General features: G+C 42.1%; 1 protein-coding gene across 10 annotated transcripts in view; it reads left to right on the forward strand.

Annotated features, from left to right (window-relative positions):
* NTM (neurotrimin) overlaps window positions 1-20,166 on the forward strand; it is a 918,697-nt gene that overhangs the window by 798,695 nt on the left and 99,836 nt on the right. For all 10 annotated transcript variants that reach the window (XM_032868947.1, XM_032868956.1, XM_032868957.1 and 7 more), the window contains one exon: window positions 6,944-7,069. In XM_032868947.1, the coding sequence (XP_032724838.1) occupies window positions 6,944-7,069 (126 nt within the window). The remainder of the gene's footprint in view (window positions 1-6,943; window positions 7,070-20,166) is intronic.

Below are 20,166 nucleotides of genomic sequence, written 5' to 3' on the forward strand. Positions count from 1 at the left end.
CTTAAAGGTGTTCCAGATTGGTCCTTTTAGTACTATAAGGACAGAGGTCCCAAGGCCTTAACAGTGAAGGAGCCGTGAAGGAGTTGTGAAAACCATCCTGAGTTGCCATGGGCATCTCAGATCTTTGCTAGAGAGAGGAAGCAAGAGGGGAGTGCCACTGGCAGTAAAGGAAGCCATCTGGGATGCATAGATCTGCGTGTGTCATGCAGAATAACCTGGTCCATACGGCTTATGTGTATTCCCAGCCCCACAGGACTGTGCAATGCTTAATAAAGCATCTTAATTTGGATTTAATAGGATATCCACTGTGGGCTAAAAACAGAAAATTGCTATTTATTAATGACATAATTATTAAAACTTAACACCTGGGCAGTGGAAGCTAAACCAAGAGTGAAGAAGTTCCCTAGAATAGTTTCAATAATTATCTTATTTAATTATTTATACTTTTGAATTAGAATTCAATAAGATCCAGATTAAACCTTGACATAATGTATTAAATGTAAACCTGTATCCAGAGTATTCAGAGTGTGGCTCAGGGGGCTTCTGCCTTCCTTCCCAAACATAACCTACTCACTTATTGGTCTTCCTATTTCCATATTGGTGTGTTCTTTAGATTCAGAGCTCCAGGTCAGCAGAGATGTCACATACATGTTTGTGGAAACAACATAATGGCCTTTTTAAAAGAACCATGAACTCCTAGCACATCTCATTGACTTTTGTGGCTTCGATTCTCATTCCTCTGCTGTTTATTGTCAAACCATGTTCTGGAAACTTGTCTCAGACCTTTGATGGTATCACTGTAAGTGCTAGAAGGATAGATCTGCCTGCATGCCCTTGAAAATCTCACCATCAGAATGCCTAAAACAGAATCGAACTCATCAAAATATTATCCTTCCCCAAGGAAGATCTTCGTATATCATCCTGTGTTCTGCTAACTAAGCCATCCAGCTGCTGCTGAACAAAGTGGCATTCATATTTGACTCTTTGTTTCTAGTTTCCCTATCCCAGGAATCATCAAGTACCTGCATATTTTCCTGGACGTTTCTTTTCTTTCCATCCTTATAGAGCCAGTAGTTGAACCCAAGCCTTGAATCTCACTCTAATATGGACTAATTTATTTGACTTTAATTTCTGTCTATCCCATTCCTTCTGACACATCGTTTCCAGATCTATTTTGCTTAAAGTACATTGAAATTGTATGGCATATTTTCTTTAAAAAATTACAATTGCTTGCCATTGGCTATAGGATAGAATGAAAATCTAGGACCTAGTCATTCAGGCTGTTCCATACTTTGGCTTCAGCTTACCTCGTTGATCTTGTGTCCCGTTCTTCCTCGAGTCAATTAAAATTTATCAAGCATCCATTCTGTATTAACACTACATACATGTGTTTCCAAGCACATTCAATATTAAAACCAACTTATTGGGCACTTCATATTGCTAGGAGTGCCTTTAAGTCCATTTTATAAACTTACTCCTTAAATCCTCAGAAGAAACGTGTGAGGTACATGGAATTATTGCTTCATTGCATGGATGAGGAAGTCAGGCACAGAGAGGTGAAGTGATCTGGCTAAGGCTACCCAGTTGGAACATGGTTTAGCCAGGATCTCAACCACTACTCTCTTTTGTCTTTTGTAGTAAATCAACTTTCCATCTTCATACATTTGCTGATTTCTGCCTTCCATGTTGTGCCCATGTATTCCTGTCCTACTTGAAGCAACTTCACTTTTTCAGCCTTTGTAACTGTTTTTTTTCCTTTTGTTGCCTCCAGAATAGACTCAAGGGATAAGGCAAAGTCACTGTGACACTTCTACTTGCTGTGATCTTCCCTCTTCCTAACTTACAGAGCTTAATGTTTGTACCACTCATTTGGCATTCAACCACACAAATTTTGGGACAAATTTTGCCTTATTTTTCAACCCTCTGGGATGTTTATACACTGTTTTCCCAAATGGATAGCTAAGTTCATAGAGGGCCAACCAAATTTGTATATCTCTGCATGTCATTCATGTATGTTTAACACAGTTGTGTATACAGGAGGTGTTCACTAAATGTTTGTTGAATGGCTTTTGGCCCAGGCATTTGCCCATCACCAATTATGCCTGGCCACAGAAACTCTTCATGATAGGATTCTTCTTGTATTGTCTCCTTTGCCTACAATTTCTTCCCTCTTCAGATTCACTTTTATTTTTCTTCTGCTTCTTCTTTTTTTCTTTCTTTATTTAATTTTTTAACTGATTAGGCATTTCTTGGGACTTTTTTTTTTGTATTATGTTATGTTAGTCACCATACAGTACATCATTAGGTTTTGATGCAGTGTTCCATGATTCATTGTTTGTATATAACACCCAGTGCTCCATACAATCCATGCCTTCTTTAATACCCATCACCAGGCTAACTCAACCCCCCTCCCATCTTCCCTCTAAAACCCTCAGTTTGTTTCTCAGTGCCCATAGTCTCTCATGGTTCGTTCCCCTCCCCGATTTCTCCCCTTCATTTTTCCCTTCCTTCTCCTACTGTCCTCCATGCTATTCCTTATGTTCCACCAATAAGTGAAATCATATAACTTTCTTTCTCTGCTTGACTTATTTCACAGCCTAAACTCCTCCAGTTTCATCTATGTTGATGCAAAAGTTAGATATTCATCCTTTTTGATGGCTTAGTAATATTCCATTGTGTATATAGACCACATCTTCTTTATCCATTTAAAGAGCATCTCGGCTCTTCCCACAGTTTGGCTATTGTGGATATTGCTGCTATGAACATCGGGGTACATGTGGTCCTTCTTTTAACTACATCTGTATTTATTTTCTTGAGCTTAGTTTGGGTGTCATACATCCAAAAATCTTCTATGACATTGGCCTCTAGGCTGGCTGAGGTATCTATCCTCTGTATTCCCTCAACATCAAATCTATTCCTCTATGTCACAATGCCTTAAGGGGATATACTTTTTTAAAAGATTTTTTTTTTATTTACTTTTGTGTGAGAGAGAGAGAGAGCATAAGCATGAGCAGAGTGAGAGGCAGAGAGAAACAGTGTCCCTGCTGAGCAGGAACATTCCCCCACCACCACCATCAGTGATGCAAGACTCGATCCCAGGACCCTGGGATAATGACTTGAGCTGAAGGTAGACGCATAACCAGCTGAGCCACCCATGTGCCCTAAGGGGATACACTTGTGGTATCTATTTTTACATCTCTACACTGCAAACTCCTTGAGGACAAGGGCTATGTCTTTTTTTAGTGTTGAGTTCTTAGCGCTAAGCATGTTGCTAGTATATGGAAGTGATCAATGAATATTGATAAAGGAAGGGACAGGAAGGGAAGAGGGAAGGAAGGAAGGAAGGAAGGAAGGAAGACAAAGCAGTCCTAATATATTTCTAACAGCCTGCATAAAGAAAAGAGGTAAGATGCAGAATGTATCCATGGAAACAATATGAATATATAAATAGCTCTGTCTTAGTTGGCCAGAACTTTCTTATGAACATGAATTAGCTAAGGCCGTAGTACATCCTTATCAATTCAATTTAATTTTAAATACTGACAGTATGCTAGCACTTGCCACCTAGAAAATGATACTCTAAATCCCCCAGCATCTTAGGCACTATGCCAATTTAGTTCTGATAACTGGGATTGTAACTCTGGCCAAACCACCTCAGCTCGATGCCATGAATGGTCTGCCTTTCAAACTCCACTGGAACCATTTGCCACCTTTGAGCTGGACTCCTGTGAAGGATTGGAAGGACAGTGAACATTTCTTCAACTTCTACTTCATAAGTTGGACGCTTTCCAATTGTTAGTGGAGGGAGATAATTCTAGATGATTCTTCCAAGCATGAGGTGTGATTGTCTCATTTAATATACTTACTGTGCTGACAGCTTTGGCCCAAAACACCTTCTATTCTACTTGGGGACTGTCCATTGTTCTCTAGTGTATGATTAGCAGATTAGCTATCATGTAAGAAGCCAGGAAAATGAACTCCAGTAAGCCCTTCCAAAGCAAGAGTAATTCATTACCCAGACTGATTTCCACTTAAAATGTACTTTAAGCACACTTCCAACTACAAACCCTAAATCACCCTGTGTTCACAAAGTCCATCATTTTTTATTTTATTGCATGGCGTTGGCGTGACATAATCCCTTGCAGAGCATCTCGGAGTGCTTTACAGATCAATAAATTACTTACCTGCGCAGTTGAAGCAATGTCTGCAAGGCCAGCACGGTCATTATGCAAGCAGCTTGTCCTCCAGGAAGCAAGCATAGCTCTATGGGTGCCAGCGATGGGCGGGAGCAAGGGCCAGGCAAATGTATGGGTCGGGGGAGTGGTGGTGCAAGAAATGATATTTAATGTTCCAGTTAAGACTGCAAATAAAATACATCAAGTTTAAGTGATTTTAAGATTAAGAGCATTTAGAAATTTGGATCCTTCAGACAGTCAGCAAATCAAGTGTTCAATCATTAACTCATCAATTATATTTCTGTCCTGGAAGATTCAAGCTAGTCTTTATAAAATGGTACAACTGTAAATTTGCAATGTTATATCTTAGAGGGCCTGGATCAAAGAACCAATGGTCACTCCCCAGCCCTCGCCACATTGACTCTCCTGCCAAATAGTTGGGAGGGTGCAGGGATATGGGCATACACAGAGAGACACACATACACACACATACACACACTACCTCAATCTCTGAAGCTCAGTATGGATTTAATCTAAAAATGATTAATTGGTGTTTTCTTTATGCAAGACACCCTATTCAAGACAGCAGAAAATAAAAAGAAGAGTAAGGCTCTTGGTCTGTAGTTACATCCAGGTCCTTTATAGCATAGAAGAAAGATGATACTGGGGTAATATAAACAAGTTTATTTTAAATTCCTTGGAAGAGGCTATGGGATCCCCAGGAAAGAGAGGTCACATCTATTTAGAGATATCTGGAAGATGTTATGGAAGGGGTGGTAACTCAGTTGGACCTTGAACAATTCTAATAGGTTTACATAGTTGGAGAGAAAAGTCTAAGTGACCAAAATCAGCAGCAGGGGCCTGGTGATTAGGAACCAAAAGTGTAAGGCATGCTTCTTAATGAGTGTTCCCAGTTGGCAGGAGTGTAGGAGAGCGGTGAGAGACAAAATGCAAGAAGGAAGGAAGGAACAAAACCCAGAAGAAGATATTGCCATAAAAACCCCCTTTCATGGAGAAGAAACTCCAACACAATTAGAAGTCCAAGCAGAAGAAATTCATCACAGAAATTTCCAATCAATTTGATTTCCACATGAGGGTCATCCTCTGACTTTGGGACAGGTAATAAGGTCAATGTTTCCCCGGATCTCCAGCAGGACAGCTAGCATTGTATACTGGGTGGGTGATGTGTCTTTGAATTGCACAATCTGATGGCTCAAAGAGGGACTTATTCAAGAGAAGGACCTCGTATAAAGAACCCTAAGTAAGCTAGATGGAGGGACCACTTAATTTGTAAAGAACTAAGGTGCCAAAATTAGTGTTGGTGGGTTGAACTGATAAGCATGTGATCCAGTCCCGATGTTGTTACACACATGTAGCAGGTCGGAAAGGCGGTTCCCTTGAATACCATTATAATTCCATTCTATAAATACTTGTTAGGCTTTTGCTGCAGCTATAAATATGAGTACATCATGACTTAGGCTGTCAAAATGTTCTTGGTTAGTGGATGAGAGATGCTAAGCAAATAACCAAAACATAGTAGGATAAATGCCAAGAATTAGAGTCTGGGAGCTCAATAAATGACAACCTTGCTTTATAAACCAATTGGCAGATAAGACAAATGAGCAGTCATACTTGAACTGAATATCACATTCACTGGGGGCAAAGATGGTAACAGAGAATTAGGCTTAGATGTGAAGCAACAACAAGCTTCAACAACAAGCTTCTAATTTGGATCCCCAGAAAGAAACAAGTGTACACAGGCAAGTGCTGGCTGTGTTGTGGGCTCTACAGCTCCCTGGAGGATGCTGTTCCTGTGAAGCAGGTATGAGGAGGACCACAACAGGATATAGGTTCCTAAGAGAAGCCTGTTCCTAAAACAAAAGACTGAAGGAAGCAGGGTCCTGCTCCCAATTTTACCAATTAGATAAATCCCTCCTCTCCTTGGGGGATTAAGTTAGGGTGCAGAAGGAAAAGAGACCAAGTGTGTTATGACTAAATGATGTGCCCTCTGACTCCACATCAGGTATGTGTCATGTACTCTGGGAACACAGATGAGAAGCAGCAGTAACTTAAATTTGTGGAGGACAAAGAGGAGTAGGGGTAGGGAAAGCTGAAACAACATAGCATCTGATTTGGGCCTTAAAGGGTGACTAGAAGTTTTGAGAGAAGGACATAAAGAACAATATAGATTCTGAATGTGTGATGGCCTGAAAGGACGTGGTGGGTCAGGGATAACAAGGAGGGGAAGGAAAGGGAGGATGACCGGGAATGTCAGTGGAAACACAGAATGTTCCTTGATTCTGAATGACCCAGTGTGCAGGTCTGAGAAGCTTGAATATTTTCAGGTAGGTGATAGGGAGCAACTGGAGGTGTTTAGGCAGAGATAGGATAAAATCAGAATTGAGTTATATAAAGAGGATTCTGAATGCTGCGTGGAGAATGACTCGTGGATGTCTGTCGGAGGTGGGTGGGGGTGAGAGTGGAGAAGGAAGCGGGTGGAGGCTAGGAGAACAGTTCTTGCAGTATTGCAGTGGAATCCATTCCCATTCAGACTCCCAGACTCGGTATTTAAATGGGAGGAAATAGAAGTTAAATTCAAGGTAAGATATTTCTTTCACGTTTAAGGTAATTCCCCTAATTTTTCATCATTTACTCCTATAGCCCCGATATTTCAGCCCCTGCGTTTTTCTGCCAACTATCATTATAAGATAACAGAAGAATGTTTTAACAAGATTTTTATTTTCCTTCTCTCTGTTTTGTTTCCACAGTATCTCCCAAAATTGTGGAGATTTCTTCAGATATCTCCATTAATGAAGGGAACAATATCAGTCTCACCTGCATAGCAACGGGTAGACCAGAGCCTACGGTTACCTGGAGACACATCTCCCCAAAAGGTAAGAGAGGAAATGGAAGAATTGTTGGCCATGGCTAGGAGGTTTTAGCACTCGTGACTTGGTCCAAAGGATCCTACATTTTTGATATCCTGATAACAATGTACTTATGCCTCTGCAGAAAATGTCGGTGTTCTCTGTAAGACAGGGAATATATCTTTTAAAATTTCAGAAATCGTATTTGAGGATCTCTCAAATTCTGGGGAAATGAATCCCACTTGTTTCTGGGTGAAATGGTGGTAAGATGTTCTGGGTGAATTCCACTGGTCCACTTTGCTGATAGAACAATCAGCAAAGTTGGCATTGTTCAGGTGGTTGTTGTAAGATACTGAAAACACAAACACATAATGATGAATGAAAGTGTTGAATGGCCATAGTCCTGAAAGGAAAATGTCCAAGTCTGCTTCTTCAGTGTTGACAAATATCTGGTCCCTAGCCCATTAATTGTTTTGTGGTTCTGTTGTTGTTTCACTCTGATTAATCCCAGATAACAAATATAGGGCAATGTGTGACTAAATTGAAAAATTTGCTTTGTCTAAATGTCTAGGTGTTTTGTAGACCAGACCTAGTGTTGTTTTGTGCTTTCATGGATTGAATGTTAAAACTTCAGAATTTAAGGAGAGATGTCATTTATCATTAAGCTAGCTTTTAAGGTGCATTAAATTATTTCATCTGTTTTTAAATATGTACTGAGTGCTTGTAATAGTCCAGGCACTTCTGAGCACTGAGGATGTAGCAATAAAACAAAACATACAAGTTTCTGTTCTCATGAGCTTACATCTCAGGAAATAAGTGATAAAAAATGAATATACAGTAAAACAGGTATGGAAAAGGATGAGAAGATAGAGTAGTTTACGTTGACTAAAGAACCAGAGGTTTGGTTGGGGAAGGCCTTTGAAAAGGTGACATTTGAGCAGATATGTGAATAAAGATGCTTCATTCCAGTGGTTATTGCTGGTTAATGTGAACTGTATTTGTGTGTGTGTGTGTGTGTGTGTGTGTGTGTGTGTGTTCGCATGTATGCATAAATGTCTGTGTGTTGCTGCAAGTTTAAGGATTCTAAAGGAATCATAGTAGTAGATATCTGCTTAGTGTTACAGGTTGGGGCCACAAAAACAGACCCTGAGAATGTGATTGGTGTGCAAGAAGTTTATTTGAGGAGCTCTTGGGATCAACTCCTGTGAAAGGGAAGGGAAGGAAGGAGGATTGGACCAAGGGAGAAGCCGAGTTGCATGAAGACCTGTGCAATTCCCAGCAGACACTGTGGAGAGTTCTAGAGCTAGCTTTGCCTTTTAGCAATGTTGAGGTGAGAGGGTGTTCTTTTACACCAGCAGAGCATTCCGTCACGGAATCTGGACTGTCACCTGAAGGATAGTAGCCTGGGGCCAGGAGTCTTTAAGTGGGACAGTATGCACAAGTGGTGGCACCCGAGTTCTGCTCACCAGCAGCACCAGACATCCCCCTACCCCTCTTCTGAAGGTGGCAGAGCATCGCAGTGTCCACTCCATTTGGATCTTTAAATAAAATCTGTTTAGGGCTATGAATGGGCCCTAATACCTAATTCCCTCTCGCAGATAGTGACAGATTTGTCCTGATGGAGGTTCTCAGAGAAGTCATGCAATTTTCAGTGTGCTTGGCCTGAATTGCTGGGAGCTATCCCATATCACCATTTCTGATGCTACCACTGCAAGCAGAGGGATCAGAGAGAGTACCCGCATGTCTGCAATTCTCTCGATTTAGAGTGGCCTTACAATGGACTGGCCCAAAATCTGGGAGGAGGTTTATGCTGTGCATGGGACCATCCACAAAAGGACATGGCCCTAGGGCACATCGAAAGGAGGGGTCATTGAAATGGGCAGACATTCTACGTCCGTGGTACACACCATTCATCACTGTTTAATGCTGAGTCCCCAGTGCTACTGGATGCCAAGGCAGTCTGTGCCTTTAGAATCTGCAGAATATTCATCATCCCAGGTAGACCCACTTTGCCTTACTTCAAGAGGCACTGGGCCCTACCCTTGTGCAGGTCTCTCTTTGTCTCTGTCTGGTATCTTCTCTTTCTCTGCTGGCTCTTCAGCTCTTTGTCCTTTTCTGACTCCTTTTTTCACTCTTCTCCTCTGTACAACTTCTCATTTTGTCTTCCCTTTCATGCTTTGTTTTTGTATTCTTTACTTTCCCTTTCTCTCCCAGCATCCTAAACATTTGTGCATTAATTTTCTTTCTTTCTACATTTCCTTTTCTTCCTGTCCCCAGCTCCCACCCTTTCTTCTCACAATTACTTCTGTCTCTCCTCTGGCATTGGAGCCCTCTTCCTTTTATCTTGCTGAAGTTCACACTGGCACACCTTAGAGTCCTTTTCCCCCTTTGTGGCCATCCAGCAAACTCATTTCTCCCGGGGACTTTACCTGAGCCTCTGCCAGATGCTTCCATTTTACTGGGGTTTTGGCTGCTATGGAAACAGAAGATGGATCAAGAGGAGAGGAGCAGGATAATCAGAATCTACCTGTGGATCAGAGTAATTTAGATGAACAGCCTTTTCCAGATCCCTGATCCAGATTAGCTATCCCAGATTCAAACTGATGAGAAACGCCAAGCAGTAACTAATCACTTCAAACTCACCAGGGTGCCATTTTCTCTGTGACTGATTATTTGGAGATCAGAGGTGTCATTGGGCTGCTGCCAGATCTGAACTGAAACTGGAGACCCGTAGCAGTCAGAACTTCATCTTTCCCCACTAAATATTTCCAAAAGGGTACTTATTTTAAATAAGTTGGGGCAATCTTGGGGTTCTTTGGGGAAAAAAGATATGACACATCTTAGTAAAGGCTCCAGAGGCAGGGAGCTGTTGTCTTATTTGTCCCGTTCTGTGTGGATGGATCATGCTTCAATATGGACCATTCTCACACACATACCCATTATAATCCCCGAATGGATCACTGATGGAGGCTAACCACATTGGCAACACTGATGGCGTCATTGCATTTTCTCTCTCCAGACTGATCTGTTCGTTTTGTACATTCCTGAGAAATCCTAGTTTCTTCCATCATAACTCATATCGTGCTGTTTGCAAAAAAACTTATATAAACCTCTTTAGAATATGTATTTCTAACCTTGACCACCTCTTACATGGAAAAGGAGAATTGGAGTCTTAACCATCATTTTAGTAATGGCCCATACATTTTGATACACAGCCACTTAGGTGTGATATCTGGAGGGTGGAGGGACCTTGTCCATGAAACCATCTGCCCAGCACTTTACATCGGATGAAGAAATGTCAGTTGTCCCTATCCAGTGTCAACTGTCCATATTCAAGGTGGCATCCCAAGCCACAATGCCATGCTTCTATTGATCATGGAAGGTAGTTTTCTTTTATTATTGGCAATATGTCTTCGAGTTCCTCTCATGAACCTACCACCTTTAACATGTCAAGAGGAAAGTGCATGAGTTTTGTAAGGATACCTGCTCTCCCACTACACAGCTTTTCTGGAGTGTGCAGGTATTTCTTCCACCTTCATGGATCTTGGTCATTTCAGAAAGAAGTGCCCTCATCTCCCTGTCTCACATGGAAATTCCACCTGGATCTGCATGAATGTTTAATTGGCCTTTTGCCAAACTCTGTAGAAGTACCAGCATCCTCCTGCAGGGGTCCAAGTGGCATCAGGGGTCCCTGTTTCCTTTAGACACATTCCCCATTCATGGCCCTGTGTCTTATCTTTTTGTCCTCATCTAGGCATGCAAGGATTTATTTTCACATAGCCCCAAGCTCTAGTCTTCCTTTGTCCAAAAGAATGCCTTTAATGTCCTCTATTCCTCTCAGTCTTCCCTAAATAAAGAGAAATACCATTTCTTTCAGGGTATCCTAAAAAGGTGCTTTTTAGGACCTCTCTCTTCATGGAAAAGTATTCTCAAAGCCCAATTTTTATGTCTCTAGTTGCTGTTGCACTGTAAGGGCTTTAGAGAGGAGATTGAGATTCCTATCTTGCCACAACCCTGAAACTCAGGGGAAGGCATGAGTCTGACAACTGATGTGCAGGTTCTTCTATACATATGGAATTAGGGATCACTGAGTGTCCTTATGGAGGTGCCCTCATGAGTGCACTCACTGACCTCCTCCTCTCTCTCATCAAACAAAACACTGAAAATAAAAACCTCACCAAGGCTGGTGAAAGAATACTTTGTACCCAGATATTGGTTGAGGGCTTAGCAAGGTCCAGTGAGCAGTTATAGAGATGTCCTGATTTCTAATCCATGAGTTCTTTGACACGTATGTTTCTGAGGGACTACATCTCACTTTGCTTCTTCACTTTCTAGCACAATGCCCAGCACCTAGATAGCGTCAAAGAAGTATTTTTTGATTCAGTGAATGCCCCAGAGAGGCAAGCCTGTTCTCTTGGTTCAAAGACTTCATCCTGATCCTTGAGGAATTCTCCTCCACTTTGATGTTGCTATTGAGACCTGTGTGTTTCCTACTGAAAGTTTACTAGGGAGTCTCCAGGACATTTTCTCTGGTCTTCACAGGATTGTAAAGCCTTTCCTGAGGTTCCCCTACTAGGGGACCTGCTGTGGCAGAGCCTGGCTTCTCCTTGAAGGAGAGACTCCTTTTCAAGTACTCTTTTGAAAAAGTTGAGAAGGCTCACAAGTGACTTTGAAAGTGGGTCTTCTGTGAGCTCCCTTCCACCCCCCACACTCCCTCTCAGTCACTCTCCCGATGTGTGTGTTTCTCTCACCTCTTCTTCATCTAGCCTTTCTGGGTCTCTTGAACCTTTTGGTGTTTTACTCTTCCCAACCCTAATTGCACCTAAACCCTCAGTGCTCCCCCTGGGTTAAAAAAATAAATATACAAAAAGAGAACTTGGTACAAAAAAAGAGAAGCATTAGTTGAAAAATTCTTTCTGCCTCCCCCCCCCCCCCCCCCCCCTAGTATGAGAATTGAAGTGGGAACGAGATTGATTGTATTTTTCTGGGGCTATCTAAAGACTTTGGGGGACAGAATTAGAGCAGGGCCACATGTCCATTAGTTTCCAAACCCAGCCCTTATTAAGGAACCCATCTCTTTCCACAGCGTGCTGTGGACCCATACCTGTAGGACTAAGTAACATTCCTCAGGTGCCAAATCTCTTCCCTTCCTATCCCAGCTCTCCTGCTCTACTTGAAGAGCCCCAGAGAGCAGTTGGTTTTTCTGGGCCTTGTTTCTCATAGTTTTCAAAGGCACCAAAATACTCACCAAGTTGGTAAGGACAAAGTGACCCTTGGATGGAAGCTCTTCTCCTTGCCAATGCCCTGAGTCTTTCTCTCTGTGCGCCCCTGACACACCCACCTATTTCCCATTTGTCAGGACTGACAGGTCTTCCTCCCCAGCCAAGCAGGACACTAAAGCACTAATTGGCACTGGAGGTATCACAGCATGAGTTCAACCAGAGCTGGCAGGCGCCATGACTCCAGTGACAGCTCCGTGAAAAAATGTCAGGAGCAGAACTGTGGCATGCCATCGGCTGACTGCAGCACCCTGGCACTAATGAGCAGCCTGTCAGCACCAGCATCAGGGGCCCCATGTGGCACAGAGATCATTAGGATGGCAGACAAGAATCTCCTCTTCAGCAAAGAGGAGCCAGGGATGGGAGGGAAGGAGGACAAAATGGAACTAAAGTCATCTCCTTACCCACAGATGGTTACCACCCAGCAGGAGAGAACCAAAAAGCACACATGCACATATACACTCAAAGAAAGAAAGAAAAAGATGTATAGAAAAGGTTTCTATGCCAACTCTGGACATCTTGGACTCTCATTTTTGTCTAGTTGCCCTGTAGTTAATCGATATAGGCCATAAATCTTTTCTGCAGTAACCCAAGGGGGACACAGTGACTAAATTAACTCTCCAGTCATGGCCTCCCATGCTATGAAGCCAAGAGGCAAGTAGCCTAAGTTCCAAAGAAAGATGGACCTGAGGGGAAAAAGGAAGCCTTGGGATCTGTGTCTTTTTGTTACTTTCCAGGGCAGGCTCCCTGCCCAGGGAGCATGCTGAGCTACCAGCTGCTTGCTTGTCTTCCAAGCGAGTTTGAGAATCTAAGAGACACAGTTAAGAGAACGAGTTTTGTTTTGTTTTGTTTTGTTTTCTCTGTTCCTTCATCCTAGAGGTGGGTTTGGGAAATGGCCAGTATGTCTGCTGTATTTTTCTGCCTCCTGAGAGCAGGTGTGAATTTTCTAGCTCCATTTTTCTGCGTCAGACTATTTAGAATGTCTGGCCCTTCTTCGAGGTGGCTACCTCTCATGGCTCCATCTTCATGAGTAGAGGCTGTCTGATAGAAGGTGGCTATCTGTCTGTGAGAGATGGGCCTTGAAAGCAGGTCCAGGTGGATGTGACGTTCCCTGCACTACTCACCTGCGAGGTCACACCAAGGTAGTGATGAATCTTCCAGAAGAGACTTATCTTTATTAATTTTGTTCTTGCTTCTTGGCATGGCCCTGAGAGTTTTCATTATTTTGTTCTGCACCATTTGCCCCATGCACTGCAATCACATTCACAACTTCACATTTACCACATAGTTGTCCTTACCTTTGCACATACCATCTGGTCTCACTAGATATCTCCTTGCACTTTTTTTTTTTTTTTTTTTTTTTTTTTGGCCTTGCATCTTTTGGATAGTGTTCTACTCTTGTTTTAAGACAAAAATCACCAGTCTGAAAGCCTCTGGTGACTTTCTTTAGACAAATTGAGTCACCCCTTTTTTTGAGGTCCCACAGCACTTTGCACACGTTTCTCATGATGGCAATTCTTACTGCGACTCATAGGCTCCCTCATCCCCTTTTCTAAGGGATCAGGGAGAACAGGAACAGTTCTGTTGTTTTATTCTATCCTCAGTGCCTCGTACAGGATCAGATGTTTGCAGGCCTTGTAAGTGATTGTTGAACAAAGAAGTATCCAATCTATGGATATAATATGTTTCATCCCCTTTTTTAAATTAAGTCTTTTGGGCCCAGAATTGAAAACAAATCAAATTTAGTAAGTAAAGGGTGATAGAGCAGCTTTGTCTCTTCATGCTTCCCTTTACTGTCTATCATATTCCCCAAACCAGTCCAAGGACTTTATAAGAAAAGATTCTCCCCACTGGTCCGCCCCCAGGACTGAGCCTAAGACTTCATCTGTAAGACCGAGATGATAAGGCCTTTCTAACATGGATGTACTGAGGATTGAGTGTGTTCATCAGTGCCAAGCTCCCGATCCATAAGGACACATAGTAGGAGCCCAATGATGTGAACTTCAAAGTCCTAGGAGGAGCCTTCTCTCCCTCCCACCTATGAAACAAGAACAAAAGGGGAGGAAATTAAAATTCTTTTCTCTGAAAAGGTTGAATCCTTACAAAAGCCGAAGCTCAGTCAATTGCCAGAATGGATAGATATTCAAAGGTGCTTAATCAGCACCTCCCTCACACCCCCCACCATTTTGTAATTAACATAGGTGCTTGATTAAAATTCCCAGAGTACCCCCAAGTAGCTATCCCAGGAGAACCAAGTAATTGCTGTTGCAAAGATATTACAGTGGTCATTGATGGTGGGAGAAAAAAAAAATAATTGCATCATAATTGAAAGTGGCAGATCTCCTGTCTAGAGTAGCAGCAGAGCATACGGTATTAGGCCCAGCCTATACACAAAAAGCGATTTATTATGATAAAGATAAACCAGTGGCACAACTTCAAGTCTGGGGCAAAGTGATCCAGAAATTTGTTAAGCAAATGGTTTAAACACAGACACACATACCAAGGTGGGAAAGAAGAAAGCCAAGGAAGGCATTTATAGATGACTGTTTAACTCTGTAATTCTCTTTAACCGTAAAATTACAGGGAGATGGATACAGTTAGGGTAATATTTGCCAATGTCAATAAGCATTTTCATAAGTTTAAAATTTATGATCTGGTTTAAAGCAATATTATAGCTGTGCAGCTTCCTACTTCAAAGAAGAGGAGAATCATAAAAAGACTAGTAGGGAAATTAATGAGTTCAATGTGCCTGGATTGAGAACATATGAAATCAAGCCTCTGTCTAGAAACCAAGGGCAGGAGTGCATACCACAGACATTGTTTGTGGTTTTACCCAATTATTTTAAAACCCTTGAAAAATGTTGTAGAATCAGACGTCTGCGGAATTCAGACACTGCTAACAGCATCTTTCCCCACACTCTCCTGAGTCAAGCTATTTATGCTGGTACTTGGTGACCGTTACTATGCAGAATTGTTTTGATAGAACAAAAAAGGAAACATAAAAGCAAGAGGATTGTATCATCTGCCCCACAGATGCTAACCAGCCCTGGCTGAGTCAGCAGCAAAGGGCTTCTTAAAATGGCAGTCCCTCCAGGCCAGCATACCCCATTTCTGATGAGTACCTATGGTAGGCAACTCTACTTGGGGTATGAGAAGTGTTTCAGCAGGGCTTCACCACCTACCGCAACCACAGTGACCTCCTTGCCATCACACCCCTATAGACCACTAAAGGCTTTGGAATCCCTTGTCAAGGATCCATCAAGAATTGCCACGCCAGCCTGGAGAAAGTTTCGTTTCTACATAGTCTTATCACCGGGACTTCAGTGTGCAATTCTGACTTTATACCAGCTTTTGGATCCTGAATCTTGGCTTGATCTGATGTGACTGCTTTTCTGCTAGAGTCTAAATTATGACCAGAGTCCCAGTTATCCAAAGTTAACAATAATGGTTTGTGGATGCTTAAAAATCTCCCAGGTCCTCTTCTGAACATTTATACATGGCAGTACGGATTATTCATGCCAGCAGCATGGAACATGCCCCATGATTAGGTTGCATTACCAGTGAGAGAGGGAGGCTTAGAGAGGTCATTCTAATGGGTCAATGTCACACATCTCCAAGGTGCACTGCTGGCATCCAACCCCCAGCAAGCCTCCGGAACATGCATGCTTCACCGCTGCTATATAGGGCCATTCTCAAAGGCTGGCGCCTGCACTAGCAACATTAGCATTAACAGTTTATATCCCAGAACTAAGGTGGGACCCAGAAGTTTGCACGTTAGCAAATCCCCCAGGAGACTGTGATCACACTTGAGTTTATCAACTACTACTCTGTAGTAGTTGCCTTGTGTTGGGCACTGTGCTTTACATGCTTTATTTGATTTAATTCTCACAAATGCCCTGATAAGTGGACATTATTTTCATTTTAGTGATAAAGAAATGGAGATTTGAGAGGATATTTTCCCCACAAATACGAAATGGCCAAGGTGAAATTCAAATCCAAGTCTTTTTGACTCTAAGATCCTTATTTTTTAATGTGTATTGATTTCCTGCCTGATTTCTGACCCATTCCTTCTTCTGGATCTTCTGAGACATGTCTACAGTCTGGTTTTAGACTTCCTGCCAGCCCAGGGCTATGGCCCTTGGCTTGTCCACTTTTTCACAAACTCCTTGAAAAATGACCCAAACCCTTGTTCAGACACGGGACTCCAGCTGGGGTATTGTGTTTGGCCTTGGAATTCCATCCTCCCCAGTGATCTGAGGCTCCTTTCAGTGGATCTTTGCATGAATACCTCTGAGCAAAGGACAGGGCCCCAGCATGAAAGGTTGACCTTGCCTCAGTACTCTGGTGAGTCCTTTTCCTCCCACTGAGTTAGCTTCTTTGAGTTTTATGTTCTCTCACCTTTCCCCTTCAACCTGGACCAGGACCTGTGGCAGTGATGCAGCTGCTTTTTGACTTTTTTTTTTTTTTTTCATGTTAAATACTATCATTCCCTCACACAATGGTATGTCTTCTGCTTTGATTGTTATTATTAGTTTGTTTTACACCTTAACAGCTTTGGATATGAAAAGAAATTGCTGGATTCCAGGGTATGTTTTTCATTATCTGACTCCATTCAGTTTCTCTACGTGTCCTTGTGGTATTTGGCATACTTTATCTTCTTAGTGGTGTAAAATGCTTTTATTACTGGAGCCAGGACAGTTGGGAAAGAATGAGCAGAATACCAATGTAGTTCCTCTCAGATCAAGGCGGCTCCAGCCTCCTTCCTGGCTAGACCACACAGGTTCTCCAAGAGTTACTGCACAGTCAATTTGGTCATCACCTTTGAATTTGGGGTCAGGAAGCTGCAGTTCTTAGTTCCCTACGAGAGGCATCTTAGCCACTTCCCCCCAGTAGCGACTGATTCTGCTCTGTTCACACCCGCCTCTCGCCCTGAAAAACAAATCCCTCTTCCCTCTTCTAACAGAGAGTTAAAAGGAATGACTTTGGACTTTATCAGTTCCTCCATAATGGATTCAGGACCCCTCCTGTTTAATTGTTCTGCACCCAGGAGGCCTTGTGCTCCTTCTCTAATTTCCTGCATCACTGCTTTGCCCTCTACTGAATGGTTCACTGGGGTCACTGTGGTTGAAGATACTTGGCCAGTCATCTGCATGATAGAGAGAGACAAATGGCTTTCTTCCTTCATCAATTTATTTATTCTTGTCACCCACCATTCCAGAAAAGGATTGAATCAGAGAAGGTGGAATGGATTCCCCACTTCCCCTAGGAAAATTTCTTGGCAAAACGATTTTGATTGTTTTTATATGAATTCACGTATTACTTAGTAATTGCTTATGAAGCTACCGTCTGTCTGTTAGGTGACTGTCCTAAGCATTGCAGACATATGAATGAACAAAGCAGACAAAATCCTGGCCTCAGAGAGTTTATATTCTAGTGAGAGAGACAGAAAATAAGCTGATGGATATGTAAACCTTATGATGTGGTATGTGGTAATTACTGGGGAAACATTAGGATAAAAGGCAAAGATTATCAGCATGTGTTTCAGGGTTTTTCCCTTTTTTTTTTTTAAACAAAATACTCCTTCAGTTGTCAAAGTTTCTGATGTCTCAGATTTAGTGTACTAAGTAAATATTAGTTTTATTATTTTTATTTCCATATTCACTTATAACCAACATTAAGATTTTTAATGTTGTGGCAAAAGTTTTTAAATCCTCCAGGAAAATCATATGTTGTCGTTAATTTTTAAGATTATTTTGTATGGTTTAAGCTTATGTGGGTGTTGTAATCTTAAATAGAGTAGACAGGGATGGAGTCATTAAGAAGATAGCCCATGAAGGTTGTGGGAGAACATTGGGCTAACTCTAGCAGGATCATTCTTGGCAGAGCTGATGGTGAATACAAAGGGCCTGAATTGGGATCCAGCTGACAAGTTCAGGGTCATCAAGGAGCCCATGAGCTACCAGATTTATGTACTGCCTACCTTCCCCTCAATAGACTATAAGCTTTATGAGGGGAAGGAACATGCTCTTTCTTGTTTACTGCTGTGTACAATAATGCTTTGCATGTGTCTGTCAAATTACAGACATTCGGTATTTGTTCAGGGAATGAGTGAATCAAGTCAGCATGGGGTTACAGTATGAATAGTGGAGCATGCTGGAAAGTCACAAGGTTTGAATTAGAAATGATTGTCGCTTAATTAGTGATTGTAGGTTCTAGAGAATAACATGGTAAGGCCAATGACAAGTAATAGAATATGGCTGAGATAGAAAGGAAGGTCCATGGAGAAGAGGGGTTCAGGTAGCTGATGCTGCATTTATCTGGAAAGTCATCAAAGGGAACATTGAAGTCACCTTAGATAGAGGCTGAGGTTAGTGACAAGAAGGGCTATAAGCCACATCTGAAAGCCCTCAAAGAATCATGAGGAGTTCAGGACATCAGTCATTGGCAGCAGGGACAGGTGGATGCAACATTGCCAGAGGACAAAACTTTAAAAGGCGTTTTCAATAAAAGTGTGAAAGAGGAATGGTCTCCAAGTGATTTTAACCCTAACATCCAGATGTCAAAACAAACAATCCAGCAATTTCTTGAGAGAGCCACAGAGGAAACATTCCCATCAGAACGTAGCTGGGTTTTCATTACTTAAGGCAATTCAAGGAATGGTCAGCCTGGAGCCTGAGGGCCCAGGGGAGAATTCTGCTTTGGTAGTGAGTGGTGTTCCAGAGAACGTGGAGTGGGGGAGAAGGGGGAATAAAATTGCTGCAGGACATTGATGATGGAGGGAAAGGGTATTCTTGTTGCACAGTAACTCTGGCAGTGAGTGGTGTGAGGCATGTTGGATTAAATTGCCCCAGTGGAAGGCAATGTAACCATGCTTTGAATATTTCAGCTGCAGCCTGTGCCCGTGGTAAGGGATGGGAATCCCTTTTCTTCCTGAACCTTAAGGTGGGGTGGTAACAGTGACAGCTTTTGGCGAGGTTGAAGCTCTCTCTCTCTCTCTCTTTTTTTTTTTTTTTTAATGATCCAGAGAAAGAGGTCTCACTCTTAGGAGACCATTAAAAGGTCAAATTCGGAGACCATGAGATAGCAGGAGAGGAAAGGAGAGTATGGAATTAAGAGATATGTAGGGGGGCAAATTAACAGAACCTGTTGATAGGGTCAGGGGGTGAGAGTGTGGGTGGAGACTATATTGACAAGAACTCTTAGGTATCTGGATTGGTCTCCTTATTGCCTGTTTTGGGGGCTTGGGGATTATCTTTCTGGCTTTTCTCCCATGTGGTAATTGGTAGGGTATCAGGAACTAGCTGGTGTCTGATTTATTTTTTTTTAATTTTTTTTTTTTTTTTGCTATCCATTGATCCACATAAGTTAGTTCCCCTTTCTCCAAAAAATGATCATAACAACTTTAGACTTATTTATTTTTTAAGATAACCAGGATTTAGTAAATTGAACAAAAATGATAGAGTACAACAGAGTTGTGATAAATAGGCAGAAAGGATCATCTTTTATTCAATAGATATTTATTGAGTACCTAAAACACAACAGTGCATATCTAGGTGTTTCTGACTATGTGATGAACACAGCATTCAAAGCTTCTGCCCTGTGTGGTTGTGGCAAGGGAATGTAGGTAATGTTTAATAAATAAATATGCTACCTAGTCTCAGGGAGAGATAGTACCATGGAGGAAAAGGACACATTTACCCAGAGATGTGGTGAAGAAGGATGAGTGGCACTACTTCTGTTAAGAGTACCAGGAGCAGACTTGACAGATATCTAGAAGCCTGAGGGAAGGGAACTCATGAATGGGTTGTATCAAGAGAGGGTGTTCCAGGCAGAGGTACCTGCAAA

The sequence above is a fragment of the Lontra canadensis genome, unplaced genomic scaffold (assembly GCF_010015895.1).
Source record: "Lontra canadensis isolate GAN:19392208 unplaced genomic scaffold, GSC_riverotter_1.0 scaffold36, whole genome shotgun sequence".
NCBI classification, from domain to species: Eukaryota; Metazoa; Chordata; class Mammalia; order Carnivora; family Mustelidae; genus Lontra; species Lontra canadensis.